The sequence below is a fragment of the Condylostylus longicornis genome, unplaced genomic scaffold, assembly GCF_029603195.1.
Source record: "Condylostylus longicornis isolate FDR11 unplaced genomic scaffold, ASM2960319v2 ptg000030l, whole genome shotgun sequence".
NCBI classification, from domain to species: Eukaryota; Metazoa; Arthropoda; class Insecta; order Diptera; family Dolichopodidae; genus Condylostylus; species Condylostylus longicornis.
The window spans coordinates 9,350,078-9,375,828 of record NW_026577999.1 but is presented as its reverse complement, the minus strand read 5'-3'; the positions used below and the strand labels follow the sequence as shown (position 1 = coordinate 9,375,828).

The 25,751-nt window shown below is 23.9% G+C and overlaps 2 protein-coding genes across 3 annotated transcripts; one reads left to right on the top strand and one right to left on the bottom strand.

The window, feature by feature from the left end:
• Positions 1-408: 408 nt before the first annotated feature.
• LOC129608001 (mediator of RNA polymerase II transcription subunit 4) lies at positions 409-2,127 on the bottom strand. 2 transcript variants are annotated; one of them, XR_008696862.1, is made up of 4 exons: positions 1,900-2,127; positions 1,638-1,818; positions 634-1,257; positions 409-568 (listed from the first exon to the last, which is right to left on the bottom strand). XR_008696862.1 is itself a non-coding variant. In XM_055519297.1 (3 exons), the coding sequence occupies exons 1-3, from the start codon at positions 1,965-1,967 to the stop codon at positions 751-753; spliced, it is 756 nt and encodes a 251-aa protein (XP_055375272.1). In that variant the 5' UTR covers positions 1,968-2,127; the 3' UTR covers positions 630-750. The 2 variants fall into 2 exon arrangements, 1 of the variants encoding a protein (XP_055375272.1); XM_055519297.1 differs by lacking the exon at positions 409-568 and having other exon boundaries at positions 630-1,257.
• A 1,497-nt stretch (positions 2,128-3,624) lies between these two features.
• On the top strand, positions 3,625-25,281 carry LOC129608181 (cadherin-87A). The gene is made up of 34 exons (XM_055519536.1): positions 3,625-3,970; positions 16,264-16,330; positions 16,501-16,703; positions 16,792-16,941; positions 17,029-17,174; positions 17,238-17,352; positions 17,414-17,606; positions 17,669-17,781; positions 17,864-18,061; positions 18,122-18,277; positions 18,348-18,474; positions 18,548-19,007; positions 19,063-19,279; positions 19,344-19,467; positions 19,521-19,581; positions 19,658-19,788; positions 19,853-19,950; positions 20,011-20,238; positions 20,301-20,405; positions 20,461-20,629; positions 20,697-20,936; positions 20,993-21,183; positions 21,248-21,500; positions 21,561-21,805; positions 21,869-22,275; positions 22,337-22,514; positions 22,578-22,752; positions 22,816-22,943; positions 23,005-23,280; positions 23,337-23,497; positions 23,567-23,668; positions 23,748-23,832; positions 23,894-24,031; positions 24,092-25,281. The coding sequence occupies exons 2-34, from the start codon at positions 16,288-16,290 to the stop codon at positions 24,161-24,163; spliced, it is 5,688 nt and encodes a 1,895-aa protein (XP_055375511.1). The 5' UTR covers positions 3,625-3,970; positions 16,264-16,287; the 3' UTR covers positions 24,164-25,281.
• The last annotated feature ends 470 nt before the right edge of the window (positions 25,282-25,751 follow it).

Below are 25,751 nucleotides of genomic sequence, written 5' to 3'. Positions count from 1 at the left end.
AATTTTTTTATTAGGGTTTCAATTTTTTTATTTTATTAGATATACCAGTAGTTATTGGATAAACAATATCATATAGAATCATTTAGCCATGTAGCCATGTTTAACAGACTAAATTAAATTTTTAGATTAATTCTTTAATAATTTTAATGAAAGGACAATAATTTCATCAGAAAGGACAATCATTTCAAGGGAAATCATCCACGCCGAAGACATGTAAACTAAAAAATTTTTTTATTGTATCTTTTCATTAAGTTTAAGACTAAGATAATAAACCTTAACCCGATTTTAAAACCTAATTATTTCGAAAAAATTTCTTACATTATTTGATGTTGGACAAATAAAAAAAATATAACTACTATGAAAAAATATTCCAGAAATAAATATGTACGGTAATGTAACATATTATGTAAGCAAATGTAACGCGAAATGTGCCACGAATTTTTTTTCATTTTTGGAAATATAAATACATATTAAATAATTTTGTAAACTTACATTTTATCAGCTTCCATTGATTATTTGAAATCTCGCTTGATTTGCTTTTCACATTTTTTTTCATTTGACATAAAAACTATGAAAAATCAATATGCCTTTAAGCTGTATCCTAACAGTGGAAATAATTAAAATGTTGCTTACATTATTACTTATGACCAATTTATTTTAGACGTTCTTATAAATTCAGTTAAATATAATCCATATACCACATCACTTTTTAAATATATATTTTTCCATAGCCTAACATATCACATAATTTTATTGTGAATCACTAGAGCTAGAACTAGAGCTATCTGTAGACATGACTTCAACATCATCTTGCGTGGCGTCCTTGTGTGCACGTGTATCAAGCTGCACTGAGTTACCTGAGCTCATAGACATATGAAGTTCACCCATTTGCCAAGCGAATTGATTTTGATTCGATGTTGGGACGTCCGAATTTCTATTTTGCACATCAGTTACTGAATTTTGCATTCCAGGCATTTTTCCATTAAGATTTAGTTCATTTTTGCCTAGAAAACCTAGACGCATTTCTATATCAGTTGGATATGGTCTTCTCAAATCTCCCTGCATCCATGTCAATGGTGCACAAACTGCGTTAGAAGCGCTTATTCTATGAGCATATTTTATTAATTCTTCAGAAGATACAGGTTGCTTATTAGCTTTTGTTATACTATTCAGTTTTCGTCTTGCTTGAAATATTGCAGTTGATAATATTTGTTCAGCTTCTTTAAGTTTATTTTGAAGTTTCTGAATTTCTCTATCCTACAACAAAATAAAAAGGCGAATGTGTTGAATAACTAAAACAAAAAATTCAAAATTGTTTTTGAATTAATTTTAAAATCTACATATATATATAATACATATTACAGGTATCCTAGGCACATATGGTAATATACATGCATACATATATATATATTATTTTTTAAAAGACAGTCCTTATTAACGAATAAATAGTAAGCATGTAAGTGCCATTAGAAGTGCTTATTAATTACCTAAAAACCTTGTTTTTCAAAATTAAAAAGCTTTAATGATTTTATCTTGCCAAAGCTATGATGGCTTATATTTTGAAAAAAATGTATTTGATATATTTTCTCTATTTATAAGCACATTAGGATTCTTTTAATTTTAAGTGAACTACTTACATATACATTAACTTTATTTTTTAAGTTATCCATTGTTTTTTCAATCTTTTCTTGTTCTCCAGCTAATTGCAGCATTTTTCTAAACTCCTCATCTTTAGAAACTAATAAATCAACCAAAGCAGCATGTTCAACACTTGAAATTTTTTGATGTTTCGGTGCTATTGTATTCTCAATTAATTCTCTGAAAAGGAATTTTTTTAATAAAAATTATATGTTTTTAATTAAGTGTAAAATATTCTTAGTTAAAATTTTAAAACTTTACTTTGCTATTATTTCTATATCATCTACGAGTAATAACAGCCTTTCTTTTGTACTTAAATGGAAGGACATTTTGTTTCTTTACTTCTGTCCTATATTTTTATTTGCTTCTCTTAGTACAAAATATTTTATATTTTTAATAAAATTTATCTTAAATTTAATTTTAAAAATATTCTGATATGATTTTATATTTAAAATTTCTGTAGAAATAAATTGTATTTAGATTGTTTACGGCCAAACGCCAAACTTAAAATTTGACAATTATTATACCAGTGCCTTTCAAACAATTTTGATGTTTCTAATTGACATTTGAAGTTTAATATCTCAAATCTCAAATCGTAAGTCCTCATAGCACTGTGCTACATATTTACGATAACGCTAAAAAGTTCTGCCTTTTTTGAATTATGCTTAATGGTAATTTTGTGGATATCTATCATCAACTAACACATTAAACAACATTTCTTGTTGATTTGATTTTAAAGAGGAGACAGAAATAATAAAAGAGTTATCTGCATGTATTCAGATTATTTTCAACACAAGTAAGTAAATTGAAATGATGCAAAATAAAATTTATATGTATATAGATAATATGTATAAATTTTATGTATTTTCATGTAATATTTCGAGAAGCCACTCTTCTCGAGAAAAATTTTACCTTGTATGAATCAAATATCATATTTAAAAAATCATCATTTTTTGTCAAATTAATGTAAAATTTTTTTCGAGAAGAGTGGCTTCTCGAAATATTACATGAAACTCTGTAATTTTCTGATAAAGTGAATACTATCTGAATACCAGTCTTAACTTCGGTGACGCCTCAAGTATTAGTTTTATACGCCGATACATTTGTACGCGATTAAATGTCGCAAAAAAATGGAAAATAAACAAGAATCCTGACTTTTTTTTAAATTATTTCCAATATACCGACCGCTTTGTTTCTTTGTTTTTATTTTATATCCATAGCATAATCTTCTTACATAATCAATCAACAAAAACAAGAACAGATAACACAGTTTTTGAATTTTACAAGTCGGGCGAACAGAAGGAGTTACACATTTTGATAGCATTAATCCAACAATACAGGTTATTTTTTTGACAAAAAATGTTACGTGGCCATTTAGAGCAGATTTCAAACTTTCGTTTTAATACAAAAAAATTTAAAAAAGATCCTGTTTTTAGATATTAGAATTTAAAGTTAAAATTAAATCTGGCTCTGTATAAAACGAAAAGTTAAGTCGGGTTCTGTAAAGAATCAAATTACATGGTTGTACATTTGGAAGAGTGGCAAATAAAATAGATGCAAAGCGAAACAACAAAAAAAAAATTTCTAATCAAAGACACAAACCAAAATTGTCATTTTAACCTGAAGACAATTTATACAAAATGACATGTTATTGAAATTTTTATTTTGACATTTTCTTCACGATCAAAATTGATCACTTTTGTTGGCTGGGAAATTAATATTTTTGTATTTTAGCTCTGCTGTCTATCGTATTTAGTAATCAGTATTTAGTTATTTTAGTTAGTCCAATACAGTTCAATCAATCTCAAGTTTACTATCGTTTTTTATTTTGTATTTTGCAATATTGTTTTTTGTGTTTTCTAATTTTTTTGTATTGCATATTTTAAAAAACAACAAGCTCAAAATTATTTATTTTTTGCTGTGAATTTAAAATCTTAAAAAGAAAAATGAAATTGCTCATGTTAAATAATAAGATAATAGATTTAAATGATTATATTAATCTGAAAATTTAAAACATAATTCTAAAGAATAAAATACAAAAGAATCTTAAAGTAAAATTTTCATGTAATATAAACTACATGAGATCAGTTTACATAGTGATGAAAGGATAAAATTTTTTTTAAATAAGAAATAAAAAGAAAAATCTTATGGGATGTGAAAAAAAGAAAATAAATAAATTAGGCAGTATTTTCTTAATATCGTAGAAAAAAAAGAACGAAGAAAATAAATATTGTCTATTATACATATTTACATATCTATATGTATATGCATATAAAAACGAATCTACAATATTTCTATTTTATTGGATTGTAATTTTTGTTTAACACAAAAGGTAATAAAAATGACCTAGAAATCTCAATAAAATTTTTGTTTATTAACTTACAGCAGATCTATTGCTACCAACCTTCTATTACTATTTTATCTAATTTTAGGTACAAGATATTTATATTGCAGATTTATAATAATGAAATTGATTGGAAACATATTTTTTATTTAACAATATCGGTAACAACAAAAAGCAAAAAAATTAAGATTCCAAAGATCATAGAAAAAAAATCTCAAAGTTTGGTACAAGTAAACAATTTTTATGCCAGCAAAGCATCTCTCTCTAGAAAAATAAATCGCTTTGTATTAAATATATACAAAATAAACGCACAAAAATGTAAAATAATAAAAGTAAAGAAAAAAAAAAGATCTTTAATGATCTAACCAAAGACTCCAAAAGTAGGTAGACATAAGGTACACATACCAATAGTTTGATTGGTAAAAAATGAAAAAAAAAAAACAAAATGAATTAAAAAAGACTTGAAAAGCTTTTGTTTCGTTCTTCCTGTATTATCTAAGCGCGTATTTTTGTAAAGAAGAAAATAAAAAATTGTACACATATTTTTGTAAAAATATTTTTTTTTGTTGATTTTCTTTTTTTTTATTGTCTAAATTCTATTATATGCATTTGAAATTTTTTTAATTAAGAGTTATTAATAATTTAATTGAACTTGAAATAAAATTTTTCTTATTCTATTGTTTATTTAAAATAATTGCGACATATGAAAGCTATGTAAAGATACCTAAGTACATTATATTGGGTTCATTTTATTTGAACTTGTTGGTTAAGAGATTTAATTTTAAAATTTTATTTAAGTAATAATTTTTTATTTGATATACATAAGTATACCTAACTACATCAATGAATTCTGTTTAATTTTCTTTTGTCTTGTAAATACTGTAAGTAATAATTTAGCTTTATTTTGGGCTTCTAATTAATTTTAGGGTTTTTAAGAGTTTTACAATGATCCAAATATGTTAAAATACCAAATTGTACAAGTACATTATATCCTAACTATCTAAATAATAAAATATTAAAAATTTCTAAATACTTATTTAGTTTTTTTTTTTGAATTATATACCTATTTTACAAATTCGTTATTTTTGATAACGATAACTAAATATAGTAGGAGTTGAAGGAAAAACAAAAGAAGAAGAAGAATATAGAGGAAGAGATATAAAAGGGGAAGATAAATATTTATGTTAGAAAGTTTTTCAATAAAATATTTTTGTTTTTTTTTTTTATTTCATTTTCTATTTATTATAAACATCTTTAGTTTCTAATTAATAAATGAGTAGTTAAGTTAACATACATATATAAAATCCAGTTTGATTTTTTTTTATTTCATCTGATTAGCTGTGGTAGCTATGAAATCATATCTTTAAAAGAGAAGAGTTTAGCAATAAAATAAAATTAAAAGGAAATTAATTCAAATACTTACATATTTACTTACATTTTTCTTTTTTTGTTTAGTAATTTTTAAGCAAAATAAGGTAATTTTATAATAAAATATGTACTTATATATATGTATATAAATACTTTAAACAAGTGTAGTTTGTACCTTAAAATACTTGTAGTTTGTACCTACATGCGAGTGCTATTTTTTGCTAAAAAAGGAAGCTGATTTTTTCTCTTATTTAATTGATTTATTTTATAAATGAATAATACCAGTTTTGCTTTATTAAAATTTTATTGTAAAATTAAATCTTATTTTTATCTATAAATGAAATATAAAATATAGATTCATGTATGTACCTAATTTAATGTAAATTTAATTGCTGTAAATCAAAGGTAAATAAAAGCAATTTGTTTGCATTCGTATTTTGTCCGTAATTTATGCATTCAATGTTTTTTTTTTGTTTAACATTAGTTCTAATATTTTGTATTACATCATTTGTAAAAATTATTGGTGTTCTTATAGTGTATACGCAAGCATCATAAGTAGCATAGTAAGAATTTTCCTTATTCAAATTTAAATTTTTGGTTTTAAGTACATATTTATACATTATGTGTATATACAATACAAATAGGAACTTCCTTTATTTATAATAAATGTATACGTATGTATAACACCTATGCAAAGTTGTATTAAAAATTTTTAAAAATTTTCAATTTTATCCAGGCACTGTACTGTAGAATTTAGTAGAGATACTCTAATAATTATATTTACTTAGCAATTATACTATTACTTCTGATTGCCGAAGACAATTTTTGAAATTAAAAAAAATTCATCACTCAGTTAATTTTCAGTTAAATAACTACTTAATTTTTTTATTATATTTTAAGGTAATTAAAAAATCTTATGTTATTAGGAAAATAAATTTGTGTGTTTCAAGAACAATTTTTCAATACAACTTCAGTAAGACTTTGATAACAAAAGAAAAGTATGCGTAAGTTCTTTTAAATATGATAACAATATCCTTCCTTTCGGCACAATGTTAGATTTTTTAATAAGTTATGTTCAATAACGTGTTGAAAAACAAATTGTATTTACTTAATATAAAATTCATTCTTATGTAACACTTTTAAAATCGACATTTATTCTAATTACTTCTATATTACAAACTACTTAATTTGTACAAATTTTGTTATATGTAAGAAAACGAAATAAAATAATGTAAAAATTAAATGGAAACAATTAGTGCTTAACCAAAAAGTTACACATAATATTATATACTTATATATACTTATAGAAAACATTCCAAAATCTTTCGTAAAAAGAAATGTGGTCAACGGTTTGGTAATATTTAAAACCATAAAAATAATTGCCATACATAAATATATTAATTATAATTTGTGATAAAAAAAAAAAATTGAAATTTTGCTATGATTGATTATTTCTCGGATATGTTAATAATACCCATTTTTGCGGTGAAAATAACTCAAAAAAAAATTTGTTATAGGATATTTCGCTAATTATATTTTTTTGACTTAAAATAACTATGGTAACATGATCATAGTTATACCATTATATATATATATTTAATATTATTATTAATTAGGTACTTACACTTACTTATTGAAATGATTATACTTGAATATTTTAGAGTGCAAGTTTCATTACACTTATTATCAACTCTCCCCTAATAATTTAAATGATAAATAGCTTTATTTTTTTTATTAGTGAATTGTGGGATTTATTGCACAATATTACTAACAATATTATCATAAATTTATGAAATTGTGAAGATCATTTTATTTTAACCCAAAATTTTTATATATTGTATACATTTCGACCTTTTATGATTAAGTAGTCATATGGGATACTAACAAATTAAATGTTTTTTTTTTTATGATTTTTATAACTTTAAAAGTAGTAAAATTAAAGATATCGAATTAAACTTAAGTATGGATCTATAATGGGATTACATCATAAAAAGGACAACAAGTAGTTTTAATATAAATTATATCTATCATTACTATTAAGTTAGTTTACCCTTAAGCAGTAATAAGTATACATTTTGTAAATCTAATTCAATTAAGTTATAAATTGCTGAATTCAAGCTTAATTATAAATTTCTGCGTATTATTCTTTTCTTAACTAAAGTTATTGTGTTCACTCGCTCTAAATTCAACTGACTGTTAATGTTCAATTCAAATATTATGTAATTTGAAAAATTTTAATTTCAATAAAGGGTTGTCGTTGCAATTTTTTAAAATATCATAATAGTAATTGTATAAAACTATAAGTATCGAACTAAATATTGAATTTAATATATGTTATACAGCTATATTGTAACGATGATTTAATCGGTGTGTCTATACTTACACTTACGAATTACAATTTTATTGCAGTTTGTCTGTTATTTTTTACAATTATTTATCACATAAGATAAAATCTATATAGAGAAAAAGAGCTTGGTCTTATTTCATTTTTTTCTCTTATTTTATTACTTATTTTAAATTTTTTTGTTTTACTTGTACTTTTTATTTTCCAATAGAGTTAACTTTTGTTAAACGAAATTGCGCGTGCATATATTCATACATGTATATGATATACCTACAATTGATAAATTTAAATTAATTTTTTTTCTACTATTTTATAATTTATAGACAAAATAGAAATTTATTATTTTCTTTTTGTCCATTTTACAAATAATACTTACAAATACTTCAATATTAAAATAAAAAAAAAACTAGTTATGAATCTATATAGAAAATATGGACGAAATGGAAATAATGAAAAGTAGTAAAGTGGTGCGAAACTCGTATTAAATGTTGACATAATTGCATAATTTTTATGATTGCTATGAGATTTTTTTTTTGTTTTTCGTATCATTTTCTTCTTATATATTATGTACATACATGTATGTACTCTTTTTATCCATCTTGCATTATTATTTGAGGTATTGTTTTAAAAAAATGTATGTGTATACATATATGTGTATATTTGTATGGAAAATAATTTAATTTTATGCACATATGCTTATAATGTTGTAGGTTGAATTTACACATTATTATTTGAATGATAGTAAAAAATATCATTAGAGTTGCATTTTTATAAAAAAAAATATATTATTACTACTATATATAGTACTAAACAATCTATTATAAATAAAGTACTTAGCTAAAATTAATTTTTTACATAAATGATATTTTTATCATTTTAAAATTCAATAATGTCATAAATAATAAGTATTAAAAGAATTATCTACCTAGCCCTAAGTGGTACTTATATTCATTTTAGTATATGTTGCAGTGGTGATAGCTAAAGTTTGACTCTCTAGACGGTCAGATTTAAATATTTTACCAACAAAATGTGTTACATTTTAATGAATTACTGAATAAAAAATACAACGTGTAGTTGTTTAATTAATTAGTATTATGCCTATTACACTAATAATTATAACTTAATGGTAATTTCTTCATACAACTGTAGAACAGATGGATGACATTTTTTTATAGTTACTCAAAAGGCAATTTTGAGGTATTTATAATTAGTTAAATAATTAACATTTTTTAAAAATCGAACCCCAGAAATTGGAGTTGGAATATATGTGTGTATATTCTTTAGGGACTGTAAATAGACAAATCAAAAAATATAATACTTAAACAATATTTAGTAGAAATTACTAATTTTTACGATATTTTTTTCAGTTTTTTAATAATTCCGGTTTTTTGTCTTCTATCTTAAATGTATTTTAACATTTTCGACCCGATTAAAATAACACCTCTGTAAAAATGTAAATGTCATAAGTGTTAAATTGCAAAATTCTTATGACAACAATTACATACCACCATGTTAGGCACTTTACATACTTTTATACATGTATAATCTATATATACTTTACATAGATCTATGCTGAAACATTTGTTTAGCGGTTTTTTATTTTTATTTTTTTTTGGATATGTTTTTTTAAATTGAAACAGGTTAAAGGGCTTTCTAAAAGTGACCATTATAAAAACAAAAATTTCATAAGTAAACTAGTATAACATAATCACATTTTTGGTTAGTTTAGTTTACAAACTTACGTTTAATTTGTTTTATACTTATTTGTTTGTTTGTTTATTTTGTTTTCTTTTCTATTTTACACGTCTTATACCTATAAACGTGTATATCCAAGATTTGGGAATTTTTATATTTCACTTTATTATTTTACAAAAAAAAAAAAAAAAATAAGAGACCACTTTTTTATAAATCAAACTATGCTTAAGTACACGGTTTTCTTTTTTTTAAACAAACAATCAAATATCTGCCTAATTTTGTATTAATTTAAGTATAAATAGATAAATATGTGTGTTTTTATATGCAAGTATATTATGTACTTAGCATTTGTAGAATAAATTAAAGTAATTCATTTTACACTTTAAAATATGGTTCAAAAGTATTATTTTCTTATACTTAATTACATAACATTATAGTAACGGTATATTCATGATGTTCAATATTACATTCTCATGGTAATTTATACAGAGGAAATCGAAAAATGTGATTTAATTTAAAAAAAAAAAAAAAACGAAAAATTTATACTTACTTTCTGCTTTATATTTTTGGAGAATAAACAATGAGAAGTTTTTCATAATCAAAATTTTTAATGAGATTTGTGTACATAAGTAATCAAAATTTTTTTTTTAAAAATGTACTCATTAGATTACCTTATATTTGTAATTATTTGAATGACAAATGATTACAATAAAAGAAAATTACATTTTGTAATTGATAGTAAAAATTTCACTATTTGTGGAATAAAAATTTTAATAATACGAAAAAATTTGAAATACTATCGAAAAATAAGAAAAATTTAAATTATTATTGGAAATTAAATTAAATTAGAATTACACGCATTAAGTATCTAATTTTATAATTAATTTTGAAATTTATTTACTTTTATTACAACTATATATAAATGTGAGTATAATATAACAATATTACTTAATAATTTTTAGTAGTGGGATTAGTGTAGGCTAATTTGTTGTAGTGATTTATTGGGCAAGATTAAAGATCTTTACATAAAATTTTAATATTCTCAGATATGACCAATTCTTACATATATTCATATAGACTAAATTAAGCAGCAGATAAAATTTCCCGGGTCAGAGTTCTTCCTGAAATATGTAAAAGTACATTACAGACATAAAAATTTATCAATTAATCCAATATACATACATGTACACATACTTATAAATTGTACTAAATATTGTACCAGTTAGTAATTTCAAAAAAAAAATTCGAAATATTTTAATAAATATATTAAAAATTATTGTCGAAGTTTTGATAAAAGGATAACATGAATTTTTGAACTTAACATTTCGACATTTTCCAATTGTTATTTTAAAACTGTGTATATGTTTTAAAACAAAAATTAAATTATGAACTTTTCAGAAAGAAACGAATTGAAAAGCAATTTAAAAATTTTATTTGCTAGTCGAGTATTTAGGCTAAGATAAAACGTAATTTTAGCAAATTTTTTTTCACGTTTTTTCGCTGTTGAAATAAATATTGGAGTTTGTACATGAGATAATTCTTACAAAGACATATTTTTTAATTCACATATGTAGTCCTTAGAAATTTGTTTCATTAAATTATTTTCATTTTTTTTTCACGTTTTCTATCTTTATTCTACTGATTTATTTTCTCATTTTTCGAATTGATTTCACTATTTCGTAAATTTTAAATAGATAAATATTGAAAATATTTCCTTTTACTTTTAAAAAAATATTTATTTATAATTAAATTTTAATATATCTTAAATTTATATTAAATTAAAACTTATATCGTAATCTCATATTGTTAGTTATCTGAATTTTTATTATATATATATACATTAATATATTTAATTAACTAGAGACTCAATTCTATTCAATGAAAAATACCATACAATAAAAAAAGCAAAAAATAATAGTAAAGAAAAAAATAAACGGAAGAACGGAAGAGCAGAAACATGATATGCACAACATGTGTACATTTTAACAAAAATAATTGTTTTCTTTTCTCCACTTACAGTCATATCTTGTACATAGTATGAGTATTTGGATCTTGTACAAGTACACGCATCAATATACTCGAATATGAAATTTATTAAAATGATAATGACATTATGTACTTCATTTTATTTGTACTTATTATGTATAAGTATTGTATTTCATTTAATTATTTTTCAGACATAGAAAATTTTAGACAAAAAAACAAAAATGCATTGTAATGTGCGATTGAATTATAACAATTTTCCTGATTAAAAATTTATTACAAGATTTATTTTTTTTTTTTTACCATGAAATTGTATTTAATTTAGTGTTAATTATAATGCTGATTCATCTAACTATCGTTTATTTATTTACCTTCATCCTTATATAATATTGTTAACTTCTTTCATTGCAATCTTATGAAATATGAAATTTTTATTAAAGAAACGTAAGAAGGAAAAAATTAATAAATGTTGCATTTCAAAAATTTTTATTGTTTACTTATATATACGTGATTATTATTATTTGATTTTAATTAAATATTATTTTCATTTTTTAATAATTAAGTACTTACAAATTAATTATACAATACATATGTATATTATTTTAGTGTTAGTTGAGCAAGTTTCTTTCTTAAGTTTTCTATATTAAATTTCACAAAGTTTTGTTAAAAATTATGTTTGCTACATTCTAATAAATTAGAAATTAAATGTGTGTGAAGAATTTATGTATATACAGGGTGTTTCGAATTTAAATGTATAAGTATATAAATATTGTATAGACTTTCATGAGTAGACAAAACTTATATATATATATGAGGATGTTTTTCACAGCTCAATAGGTTTCGAGTTAAAGAGACTTAAAGTCAATCTCCTTAGAGATTTTTACTTTTTAAAATTGCAAATATAATTCATGTCTTGTGTCAGATAAAGGCGCTTTATTAAATATGATTTCGAAATTTAGAACAAGGGCTTCCCGATTAATATCTAAATTAAGTATAGTTATGATCTGTTAAGATTTTAGAATTCTATCATCCAAATTTATAATGTATTTTCAATTGAATTGAATGTTCCTGCACTTTTGTAATGATAATTATGCTTTTTAAATAATTAATTTCATATACCTATTCGAAATAATCTTTGAAGATATTAAATATAGAGTAAAATTGAATTTATAAAACAAAGATCGGAATGTGAATTAATTTTTAAGGAAATTATAATTTTTGATTCCCTCAAAAGGCTTTAATGAAATTAGGAATTGGGAAAATTTTTATAATAAACCAAATTTACTTTGCTATATATATTATGCCGAAATTAACTTAATTTTTAAAAACAAATTATACTTATATTAATTTCATAAATAATTATTATATAACTATGTATACATATATTTATATATATATATATATATATATATATATATATAACTCTTTAATTGTATTATAATTGATTACATATAATAGTATAACAATATATAATTTTCTATACATTTTGCGCGCTTTATTAATGATTTTTCATGATAGGCAAATAAATATTTTAAATCAATGTAATTAAAATTTTTTGAGATAGATAAATGTCTTGATTGATAATCACTTAATAAAACCTTAATAATCGAAAATTTTTGATTATACATGAAATGCTTTAAGCTACTCAATTTTATTATAAGACTAACCAAAGTTCAAATTACTTAAACATAATGTAAAACAAGAAATGTGCGTGCCCATATATAATATGAAACATTTTTAATTTTCAACATGTAATCAGCTTTCTAATGTCAGCATTTTTAGTTCAAAATCATTATTATAACTTAATATATTATATAACAATTTTAGAGGTAACGAAAATGAAATTTTTTCACTAACTATAATTCAATTCAAATAAATGGTGTTACCATGTATATATAGTTTAATTATAAACTTGTAAAGAAATGAGAAAATTCATTAAGAATGCAAAACAAAAAAAGAAATAAAATTTTGCACAAAAATTTTTTTTTTTAATTTATTTGACCATTCCTCACATAATTGGTGTAGATTCGCACGTATATTTGTACTATGTGTACATAAGCGCCTACAAATAATGAATAATTGAGAATTGAGCACAAAAATTTGAAATATTTTATAAATTCGATAGACGCTTTCTGACAAATTAATTTCAATTAAAAATTTAACATGTTAAAAATATTAATTATTCGGGGTGATCGATCATATATTTAATTTTTTGGGGTGATAAAATAATTACAAATAAAGTAAACAAATAAAAAAAAAATTGTTTATTTAGCAATTATTTTTAAATAAACTTTTCGAAGAAAATGAAATGTAAAAAATTTAAAAAATTGAGAATTGAATTATGACGAAAAAATTTAAAAGAAAAATTGGAAGTAAACATTTGAAAAATAGAATGAAAAAATAAAAACAAAATTCGAATCTAATTAATAATTTTATGCATTTCAGTTTGTTTAATTTAATTTTCTAAATAAATTGAAATTCGGGTTTAGAAATCTGACGAGAGAATCATTTTTGGTAATTCTAAGAGAAAAAGAATATTTAGTTGTAAATAGAAATGAATAAAAGGGAATTTTAGAAAATTTGCTTATTTTAAAAAGGCAGTGATTTCTTAATAACCTTGTATCCCAAATCGCATTTTCTTTGCATAAATGTATTTTAAGTACGGTTACAGCTTAAAAAGAGTCTTCCGATATCAAAAATTACTAAAAAATTCTCATGAGTTTAATACTATTTTGGATTAACACACAACTGGCTGCATGTGTTACCTTATACAAACACAATATAAAAAGTATACGTGTTGCAAGAGCATTCTTTGATACACACAATTTAAGAACATAATACAAGCAGCTTTTTTCTATAAAACATTAATAAAACTAAAATAAATTTAATATTTTTTTTTTAATTTTATTTGTTTCTTAATTCTGAGTACCGGTTTTCTAACTATTAATCAAAGTAAAGATATCAAATATGCCTGAATTATTTAAAAAATTAAAATGACTAGTGAATTTTTAGACAGTGAGTATATTGCTGCTAAAAATAAAACATTGTTATCACATTCATGTGATAAAAAAAAATCTTTACTTAGCAAAAATATGTTTAAAAATTTTTTATATTGCTAAAAGTACTAATTGCCCATAGCTATCAAAAAAAAAAAAAATATTTTTTTTTCCAGTTTTCATAACTTACCTTGTACAAAAATATCATTAATTATTATTTCTATTAGTATGATATGAGTGCACTCATATTATATAATATGTAACCATATTCATATACATGGAATATGTTAAAAATTTTACCCGCGTAAATTATGATGAACTTTTACGATTTAACCTTGTGCAAATACGTAAAACACAAAAACAAAAAAAAATTATCCAAAAAGAAAATGTTGTTACTTTGGAAATAGCTAATAACTTTATATCGTAAAATAACTGAGGTTTAATTTAAAATAATTTAATTACTTTAAAATAATTTAATATACTTATTATATAAGAAATTTGTTGATGTACACATATATTTGATAAATACTACTAAAAGAACGTTGTAGGAAATGAAATACATAAATAGTTTTTAATTTAAAATTTAATTTTATACAACTATTATAGTAATTTTTTTTGCAATTATTCAATTAAATAAAAACTGTTATACGATTTATAAATTTTTATTTTAAGTACGTTTTGAATTTATTCTGTAATTTTTAATGTTATAATTCAAAAGAAACAATATCATACTGAAATATACTTGATATACTATAAAAGAATATCTTCAAAATGAGTGCTGTAAATATATATATATATATATCTAAAGCTAATGTAATAATTTTAAATCAATTAAACTAATATAAATTAAAAATTTTAAAATTTGGACATAATTGTGATGAAAATGAAATTGTAACAATTATTACCCCTTTCATATACGTACTAAAAAAATAAAATTCTTGAGTTCTTAATATATTTGAAAATTTATCGAATTCTGAAAATGACTCCAAGGGAAGTGTTGCCTATCAAATTTAGATACTTTTCACTGTTACATTATTTTTAGTGAAGCATAGAACTATTCAGTAAATATTATATAGGAATAAGTAGAGGGTTATAGTAGCACAATCAGGTGAATTATAATCGATAAGAAATATATTTGTAACACTATCGACATCTTATAATACAACTTATTACAAAAAAGTTCAAACAAACTGTTATAAAGACTATGATTATAATATTTTAAAAATATCAAATATACTCACTTAGGGCTTTATATTTTATTTGAAATCATATACTATTTAAAACAGAAATGATTAACCAAAAAAAAAAATTAATTTGGCACGCATTTTCAACATCAGATATTTCAAAATACTTATATACGTATAAAAGTATGTATATTATACAATATTCAATTTAATGAACATACTAACAATAATCATCAACATATTTATGCATTATCGCATATATACAAAAAGAAATAATACATAAATAATCTAATTTTATTATTTAACCTTTATCTAACTTAATAATAAGTTAGTTAGTAAAAATATTTTAAGAATTTAATGTTCACTTAATTACACATTTACTTTACTAATATTATGTGTATATATATATTATTATCATAATATATTATCTAATTTCTCATTTATGGAAGATGATTGTGCTTAAATTTCCATGAAATTTTATCATTTTATCTTTACAAATAAGTAAATCTTTTCAATGCTCTTTTAAACTACTTAAGTAATTTATTTATTTTATTATTATGAAAATATAAATATTTTGAAATTTCTTTTTAAATTAAACGTTTATATACCCAAGTATGTAATTTAAATATACATTGAAAATAGGTTTTAGTTATGCAAATTATAAATTTTGTTTTAATTAAGTTCATATTTATTTTTCTTTTCTATTTTCAGTTGGAACAAAATTTTTCTATAATAATGTTGAAATTATTCTTAACATTTACAATTCTTATTTATTTATGTAAGTACATTTTTTCATTTTTATTTTAATTATTTTTAAAAACAGAATTTTACATATTAAATTGTTACATTTCTTCCTGTTTTCTTAAAATTCTTGACTTTCATAATAAAAAAATTAAAACCTACTGCATTATTTTAATTATTATACAATTTATGCTTTATTTTCAATAGGTAATGGTAATTTAGCACCAATTTTTACAAATATAACTGATAATTTGACATTATCTGAATCCACACCAGTTGGAAGCGTAGTATTTAATTTAGATGCATATGATCCAGAAGGTGAAAATGTAACATTTGACTTGGTTTCTGATTATTTTCAAGTGAATTCAAAAACTGGAGCAATCACACTAATAAAAAAATTAGATCATGAGGTAAATGATTTTTTTTTTCAAAATATCATAAGAATTATACATACATATAATTGAATTAACGAGATCTTATTTTTTATTAAATTTTTAGAAAGAACCAAAATTTCAAATAACAGTTTCACTGAAGGATAAATCTGAACAAATGAATGGTGACAATGAAGAAAAAATATACAATGATGTTCAAGTACCAATAAATGTTTTAGTTTTAGACGAAAATGATAGACCACCTGTTTTTCAAAATGTAATAAGAATAATTGCGATAAGATTCATAATCAAATTATGAAGAGAAACGAAAAATTATGATTAATATTGTAATTTTTTTTTGTAGACACCTTATATTGCTGAAATTTCGGAAGATGCACCAATTGGTTCCACAGTTTTTGCAAATATAAAAGTAACTGATATTGATACTGTTGGTGAAAGTTTAGAAATTTCTTGTATTGACAGTTCAGAATCATCCGATTCTTGCACAAAGTAAATTTAGAAAACAAATTTATTAATTTTTAAACGATTTTATGAATTTTTTTATTATTTTAGATTTGATGTGATAGTTGTAAGCAACACTCCAAATGAGTTAATAGCAAAAGTTGTAACAAAAGGAGAGTTTGACTATAATGAAAAATCAAAATATTTTTTTAATTTAACTGCAACTGTAAGTTTCCGCTTATATAATTGCTAGCCATTTAAGTTCACATTACTTTTTGATATTTTAGGATGGAATTTATTATACAAATGAGACATTTGAAGTGCGTTTAAAAGATGTTCAAAATAAGCCACCAGTATTTGATAGTCCTTTAGTAGCAATAATTGATGAAAATGCTCCAATTGGTACAACAGTATTAAAAATACATGCGCATGATGCCGATACAGGAGATCCTAGAAAAATATATTATGATTTGTTGACGAGTTAATATTTGTTATTGAAAATTCATTTTAGTATTACTTAATGTGTTATATTAAATTTTCAGATCCATTAGATTATTTTCTATTAGACAGTAAAACTGGGGAGCTTAAAACAGCAAGGCCATTAGATAAAGAAGCTGTAGTTGATCCTATCGGAAATATTACTTTAACCATTAGGGTAAATATTAGATATAATTGCAACATTAAAAATTAAAACTGCATTTAAATATTAAATACTGTTTAATTTTTATGAAAAATAGGCAAGGGAAATTATAGATGGTAGTCCTAGTTCAAATGATTCTACGACAGCTATAACAAATGCGTATGTAATTTTGAAAGACATAAACGATACACCCCCAACATTTAATAAGAAAGAATATAATGTCACTTTGTCTGAAAATACTATACCAGGAACAGTTATATCTAATCTGGAAATGAACGTAACCGATGCTGACGATGTAAATTAGATTTTTACTTATAAAAAATATTTTCAACAAAATCTCTTAAATTTTTTAAAGGACATGAATTCCATTTTTACTTTGGAGTTAAATGATGTGTCGGGTGCTTTTGATATAGATCCTAAAGAAGTTCATAAAACGGCTAATGTAACACTTCGTGTTAAAAATGCAGAATTAGATTATGAAAATCCAAATCACCGAAAATTTATTATATTGGTAGGCATTTAAAATCAAAAGGAAATTATTTTTGGAAATGAAGTATTAACTTACTAAAATTAAATTGCAGATTATTGCTAAAGAAACTCATACAAAAGAAAGATTAAGTTCAACGGCAACGATTACTGTTACCGTAACTGATGAAAATGATAATAAACCAATTTTCGAGCAAGATTCATACACAGCGTCTGTATCAGGTACTCGTATTAGGATAATATTAGGCTACAATATTTATCGAAAGTTGACCTAATCGTATATTTTGAATTTCAGAATCTGCTGATCCAGATGCATTTATTGCAACAATCAAAGCAAAAGATATAGATTCTGGGGATTATGGTGATGTTGGAATTCGTTATTCATTATCCGGCACTGGCTCTCATTTATTTAATGTGGATGAAAAAACTGGAGTTATTACGTTAGCAAACTGCCATATGCCTCAAAACGCTATAGTACGGAAAAAAAGAGAGCAGTATGATTCATCAAATGGAAATTTAAGTTCTGACATATCTGTGATGCAGCCCTCAACTTTAGATGGCCCAGATAATCAAAAATCTGGGAAAAGCTTAGATATAAATAGCAAGTGTTTAGATTATGAAACAGAAAAAGAATATAGACTAGCATATAAAGCTACAGATGATTTAGGCAAAGGCCAATCCGCTGTTGTTCCTCTAAAAATTTTAGTAGTAGATGCAAATGATTCGCCACCAATATGTGATATACCAATTTATAGGTTGATAATATCAAATTATATATTTGGCAAAATTAATTTCTTAAATCATTTTTAGAGCTGTAATTGACGAAGGAGCTAAATCATTTGAATATCCCTTAATTATTAGAGCAAGAGATGCTGATACTGTTTCAGAAGTCACTTATAGAATTATAGGAAATGATACAATTCATAATTTATTTGATATTGATAAACGTTCTGGGCAGATAACACTCCGGCCAAATGTTACACTTGACGTAAATAATCTTAATACTTCTCTATTTTTTGGAGTGGAAGTAAGGCGTCAACTTTTATAGCTTTGTTTCTTAAAAAATCAAACACTATGAATTTATTTTTAAGGCGAGTGACGGAAAATTCATAACTACATGTACTGTTGACTTGACGATACGTGATATCAATGATCATGCACCTGTATTTATGCAACCTTTGTACGTAAAATCTATAGATGAAACTGCAGAAATCGGTTCGGATGTTATTTAATTAAATTAAATTGAAATTTGAAATGTCTTTTTTTAGGAACGATTATAGAGAAGATTATTGCAACTGATACTGATAAGGGCATAAACGCGGAGATAAGGTGAAAAGCAATTTTTTTTTCTTCAATTCTATAAAGATGGAAAATAAAATATGTATTATTTTCCATAAACTTTTAGATATCGAATTGAGAATGGTAGTTCAGGAGATTTTGATATTGATGAAAAAACTGGAATCGTTACTGTCAAACATAAATTGGATTTCGACCGTCGAAATACTTATCAAATGGAAATCATTGCTTCAGATTCAGGTAAATTTAATTCGCTGAATTTTTTTGAAGTGATTTTAATATTATTTTAAACTTTTATGAAAAGGTATCCCAAGTTTAAGTAGCACTGCCACATTAATTGTTAATGTAATGAATACAAATGACAAAGATCCATACTTTACACCAATTATTCAGGAAACGAAGGTAAATTAATCAATCATTCACCATAATTATTATTAATTACAGAATTAATATATTACGCAGGTAATGGAGAATACCACGATAGGTACTACAGTTCACAAATTGGTAGCTATTGATCCAGACATATCGTCACACGATGCCCTGAAATTTGCCGCTACAGAACCCATAACTGTAATAGATGAAGATGGCAATAACATAATGGAAAGTACAGAGCAATTAGGGCAATACTTTTCTATAGAATCAAACGGCGACGTTATTTTAATGCGACCTTTAGATAGAAAAAAGTTTGCGGTAAAACAAAAAAAGAAATACATTTGCATTTTAACTACAAATTTTGTTTTTATACATTGAAGACTATTCATTATACTGTTTTGGTGACCGATAGTACTGCTCCATCGATTCAACAGGGGAAAGGAGAATTAATAATTAGTGTACTTGCAGTCAATAGACACCCGCCAGTATGTCCTTCAATTAATTATTAAAATAAAATTTAATAGAAATATTTTTAAATAGAAATTTGTTGAGCCCTGGACACCAGAAAACCGTAGAATATTATATCAAATTCCGGAAGAAACTCCAATTGGAAGCACGTTAACCACACTTCAAGCATATGATCAAGAATCGGTGATCGGTGAATTTAAAATATCGTCCAATAACTATTTTGTGATCGATAATTCGACTGGTTAGTTTCACCATAATTCCGTAACTAAAATTATTTTTTATTAATGTATATATTTTAACGATTTCAGGCAAAATCACAACAATTTCTCGTATTGATTATGAGGAGGTTCAAGAAATCAATTTTATTGCCACTGTATCAGATGTCGGAGTTCCGCCATTAACTTCTACAGCAGAAGTTACAGTGAATCTAATAAATTTAAATGATAATTCTCCTACATTTGAACAAGAATTTTATATATTCAATATCACTGAAAATTCTCCGCCAGGAACGGTGGTGGGAAAAGTGCAAGCTCATGATGTCGACCTTGGTAATGTTAAGAATTATTTCTAAATATTCATAAAATTTTATTTGCTTAACTTTTAGAATTTTTTGGAGAAATCACGTATTCGTTGAATGGCGAAAATAGTATTTATTTTGAAATCGATTCTTTTACTGGAAGTATACGAGTTAAAGACTCATCAATATTGGATCACGAAAAAAATAAATTTGTAAATCTAACAGTAATTGCTACAGATAAAGCTCCCGTTCCGTTGCAAAAATCAGCAAGTGCTAATGTAATACAGTTCAAATATAAAAATCATTAAAGCTTTTATTAAAAATGAGAAAATTCAATTTTAGATATTCATCAATGTTCTGGATGTTAACGATAATTATCCATTGTTTACAAAAGAAGTCTACACAGCTAGAGTTCCTGAAAATGCGTCACTTAATCCACCAGACTATATATTGAAAGTAACTGCGGAAGATTTAGATCAGGGAGTGTTTGGTGATATTAGATATTCGATTGTCTCAGGTAATGAAGATAAGCTTTTCAGATTAGATCAAATGTCTGGAACAATATATCCATACGAAAGTCTACAGGGAAGAAAAGGTTAATTTAAATTGCAAATCGAAAAATCTGAATTCCATAATAATATACCAATAATTGTAGGTGTTTATTCATTAAGAATAGAAGCTCGTGACAATCAGGGCTCAGGTCATAATCCTAGCTTTGCAAGAGCTGTTATAGAAATTTATGACGTAAATCAACATCAACCTAAATTTGTGGTACCTTCTGAGCAAAATACTACTCTAGAACTTTACACTGATATTCTGGAGGCTGGCCATTTGTTAATGACCGCAAAAGCATATGATAATGATACAAACGAGAACGGAAAACTTTCATTTTACTTAAGAGTTTGTTTCTAATTTCTTTATATGAGTTCTGTTACTAGAATTATAGGAAACTTAATATTTCAGTTTAATGATGAAAATCAAGATGAAACCAACGAATTTAAAGTTGATTCTACGACTGGAGAAATCAGAACAAAAATCGATTTGAAACGCAAAGAACAGTCTGAGTATGGTTTCGAAATAGTTGTGAGAGACCATGGAACACCAACACAGCTCGAATCAACCAGTTATGTGAAATTGATACTATACGACGCAAATGGCAATCGCCCGGAATTCCCTACTGAATTAAATCCATATAAAATTTCCATAAATGAAAATAGTGGAAAAGATGTGAGAATAGGGAAAGTTGAAGCTTTTTACAGAAATAAAAATTTGAAGGATATATACTATTATTTAATTTTGGGAAATGCGGATGGGGCATTTTATATAGATAAAACTACCGGAGAAATATATACAAATAAGTCGTTAGACAGGTAGTGTGAAGTTTTAAAATATTATAGTATAAACGCAATTTTAAATTTATTTTATTAATAGGGAAACCACCGATTCATATACTTTGTATATTTTGGCAAGTAACAAACAAGATTTGTATATATCAGAGGCTGAAAGAGCTTCATATACTATAAAATCTTTAGAAAGCGATGTCCGAGTCGCAACAGTTAATGTAACTATTCTTGATGTTAATGACAACGAACCAACATTTGAAAAACCTGTGAGATGAAAATGTTTCAAACATAATTTTCTTGTTTACTTCAATTTAAATTTTTCATTATAGTCATATTACGCCGGTGTCAATGCTAAGTCAACTCTAAATGCCTATGTGGCCCAAGTAAATGCATCTGATAAAGATTTTGGTGAAAATGCAAAAATTGAGTATTTTATTATTACATCAAATCTTTATAAATATGGATCGTCAAAAGCAACCGGTTCTATTGTCCCAAGTCCATTTAGTAAAGATTTAAAAATTTAAGTTTTTGCTTTAATATTATTAATGTGAGACATTTTCATTTTAGCCGTATCTCCAGAAGGAAGAATAACAACGGCAACTTTTGTAGCTGAATATAATCAAGATAGATTTGAATTAGAAGTTATTGCAAAGGAGACACAGCCACCTGAACGTCATGCTAAAACAAAAGTTTATGTAATTACTTATTTAAGTTTTAGTCTGTTTTTTCCATTATAATATTTTTCTATTATTTTAGGTTTGGATATACGATTCTTCGCAATTGATTCGCGTGATTTTATCAAGACCACCTACTGAAGTGCAAATATATCAGGATGAAATTGTATCCGAACTGAGAAATGCAACAAATAGTCGAATAATTATAGACGAATTACGTTATCATGTTGATTCAACAGGTGGAATACGAGAAGATTGGTGTGATTTATTTTTCCATGCCGTTGATTTAGAAACCCAACAGATAGTTCAAGTAGAAGATATTTTGAAAACCATTGACGCAAGCTATGATTACTTAAGAGTGAGTATAAATAAATATATTTTCTTAGAAAATCCTTATTAATGTTATTGATGTAGGACTATTATGCTGGATTTGCAATAGAAAATGTAGTTCCAGCTCATGTTACAGTTGTTGAAGAAGAGTTTGATTTGGCGCTAGCTGGTTTAGCGGCTTTAATCATTGTGCTATTCGTTGCTGTGGTTAGTTTTATAGTATGTTGCTTATGCTTAAAACATTGGTAAGTGGTTTTTGTGTTTGTAAACAATTATGAATATTTATAGATCTCGCAAATTTTTATAAATTTTAGGAACTTAACTGTCCCAATGGAAAAAAAAAGAAAAGAGACTTTAATCAAAAAACAAATCATTGAAGATTTAAATACGACAGAAAATCCGTTATGGATTGAACAGTATGTAACCTACAAATTTTTATTTTATTTTTAAAAAATTATATGGAATATTACAATTAAACGTAATTAATTTTCGCAGAAAATTAAAGCTTTATGAAGAACAAGAATTAACAATGCAAGTGTTTTCAGAAGCTGAACAAGTTTCAGCATCAGATACCATTCCGGTAAGAATATTTTCTTGTTTTCTCTTTGTAATACTAATGATTTTATAACGTTAAAATTTAGAGTGTATTAGAGAGAAAGGATTCTTTCGAAAATTTACATGCTGTAGATAATACATATGCAACTATTCAACCTAGACATAATACAGCTCCTAGCGAAATTGCTGATTATGCAACCTTACGTAATAATAGAATTCCATCAGTATGTGATTTATTATTATTTTTAAAAGTAAATTTTAAAAAATAAATTTAACTTTTTTAGACTTATGAGTTTACTGGTTCAACATTCCAAGTTCCGATAAGAGAAGATGATGCAGTAGCAGAACTTATTTAATTTTTTTTCCATAATTTTAGACTAAATAAAAAGTGTGGATTGAGATTGAAAAGTTGTATATATATATATATATATCTCCATCCAAATTTTATTTTAATATTTATATAAATATGTAATTTTATCTTTCTCCATGCACATCATATTAATTTAATTTTTTTTTTGTTGAATAATTTCACTATTCATCTATATATTCATAGTGTAAAAAGTTTATTGTTATATAAAGTCATTAATCTCATCTATAATGCACAAAAGTTCCTGTGTCAAATAGCTCATATTTAAATGATGTATAGAAAATTTATAAGAAATCTTTTTTATTTACTTTTACGTTCTACTTATTATATTCAAATTTACTACTACTTATTTTAAGTAAATTATTAGCTCAAAATTAATATAATTGCTCAAAAATATAATTTTGTAAACAAAATTATTAAACACTCAAAATCATATGAGATTTTTTTGAAACCGGGACTCCAGAATACAGTGACATATTAAAAAAATACCGTTTTTTTGTAAATTTGCAGATTTCGTACTGTAAAAATATTAATTTACTTTTACTTATTTTCAATATTTAGTAGATTTTTGAAAGTAGTGTTTATGAAACGTTAACTTGTTTCAAAATATAATAATGCTGAAATTCCTTCCATTTTAATTAAAACTTTTGAATATTATTAATACTTATATATAAAGTATAATTGAACAAGAGCACGTACATAAATGTCCGTCCATATTAATGAAATATTTTTAAGAATTTTAATATATATAATTACATATACTTATGTATAAAATTTATATATTAAATAAAATTGTGCCTTTTTTACTTTTGTGTTATACATTTTTATGAATGCACATAATGTATGTATTAAAAAAATATGTATATTTATTGAACGAATGTAATTATTTTATTATTCTTATTTCTTAAATAATACTCTATATTTTATATAAAATTTTAAGCCATGTTAGATAATATCGAAATTCTCTTTTTTTTTTAATAAATTAATATTTAGTGGTATTTTATTTTTTCTGTAGATACTCAATGAAATTTAGTTTTAATTAGAAGTTTAAATTTTATTTTAATTTTTGAGTTAAATTATGCGAAATAAATTTATAAATAAAGCTTAATAAAATGTATTTAAAAGAAAATTAATGATTTCGTTTTTCTTTTGAAAAAATATCATGTAAATTTTTTACTAGATCATGATAATATTAATCATGATTTGTTGTTATTAACGTTAAATTTCTTAAGTGCAGGCACACATCATCTACTGGCTCCTATATTAGATTTACTATATTTTCCTGCAATTGATAGGCATTGCAAATGTTCCGCTTACAATTTTTTTCTATTTTCAGTGTTGTGATTATAAAATAAATTGATGTATGGGTCAATAATAAAATATTAAATAAATAAATAATTAATACACATAATTTTGAAAAGTCTATAATAAATATTTTAAAATGTTGAAAATATTTTTCTGATTTTAGATTTAAAGAATATTTATTAAAATATAAAATACAACATTGATTTTTAAATATAATTTTTAGATATTAAAATAACTATTTAAAAACATAACAAAACTAATTTTCTAATTTT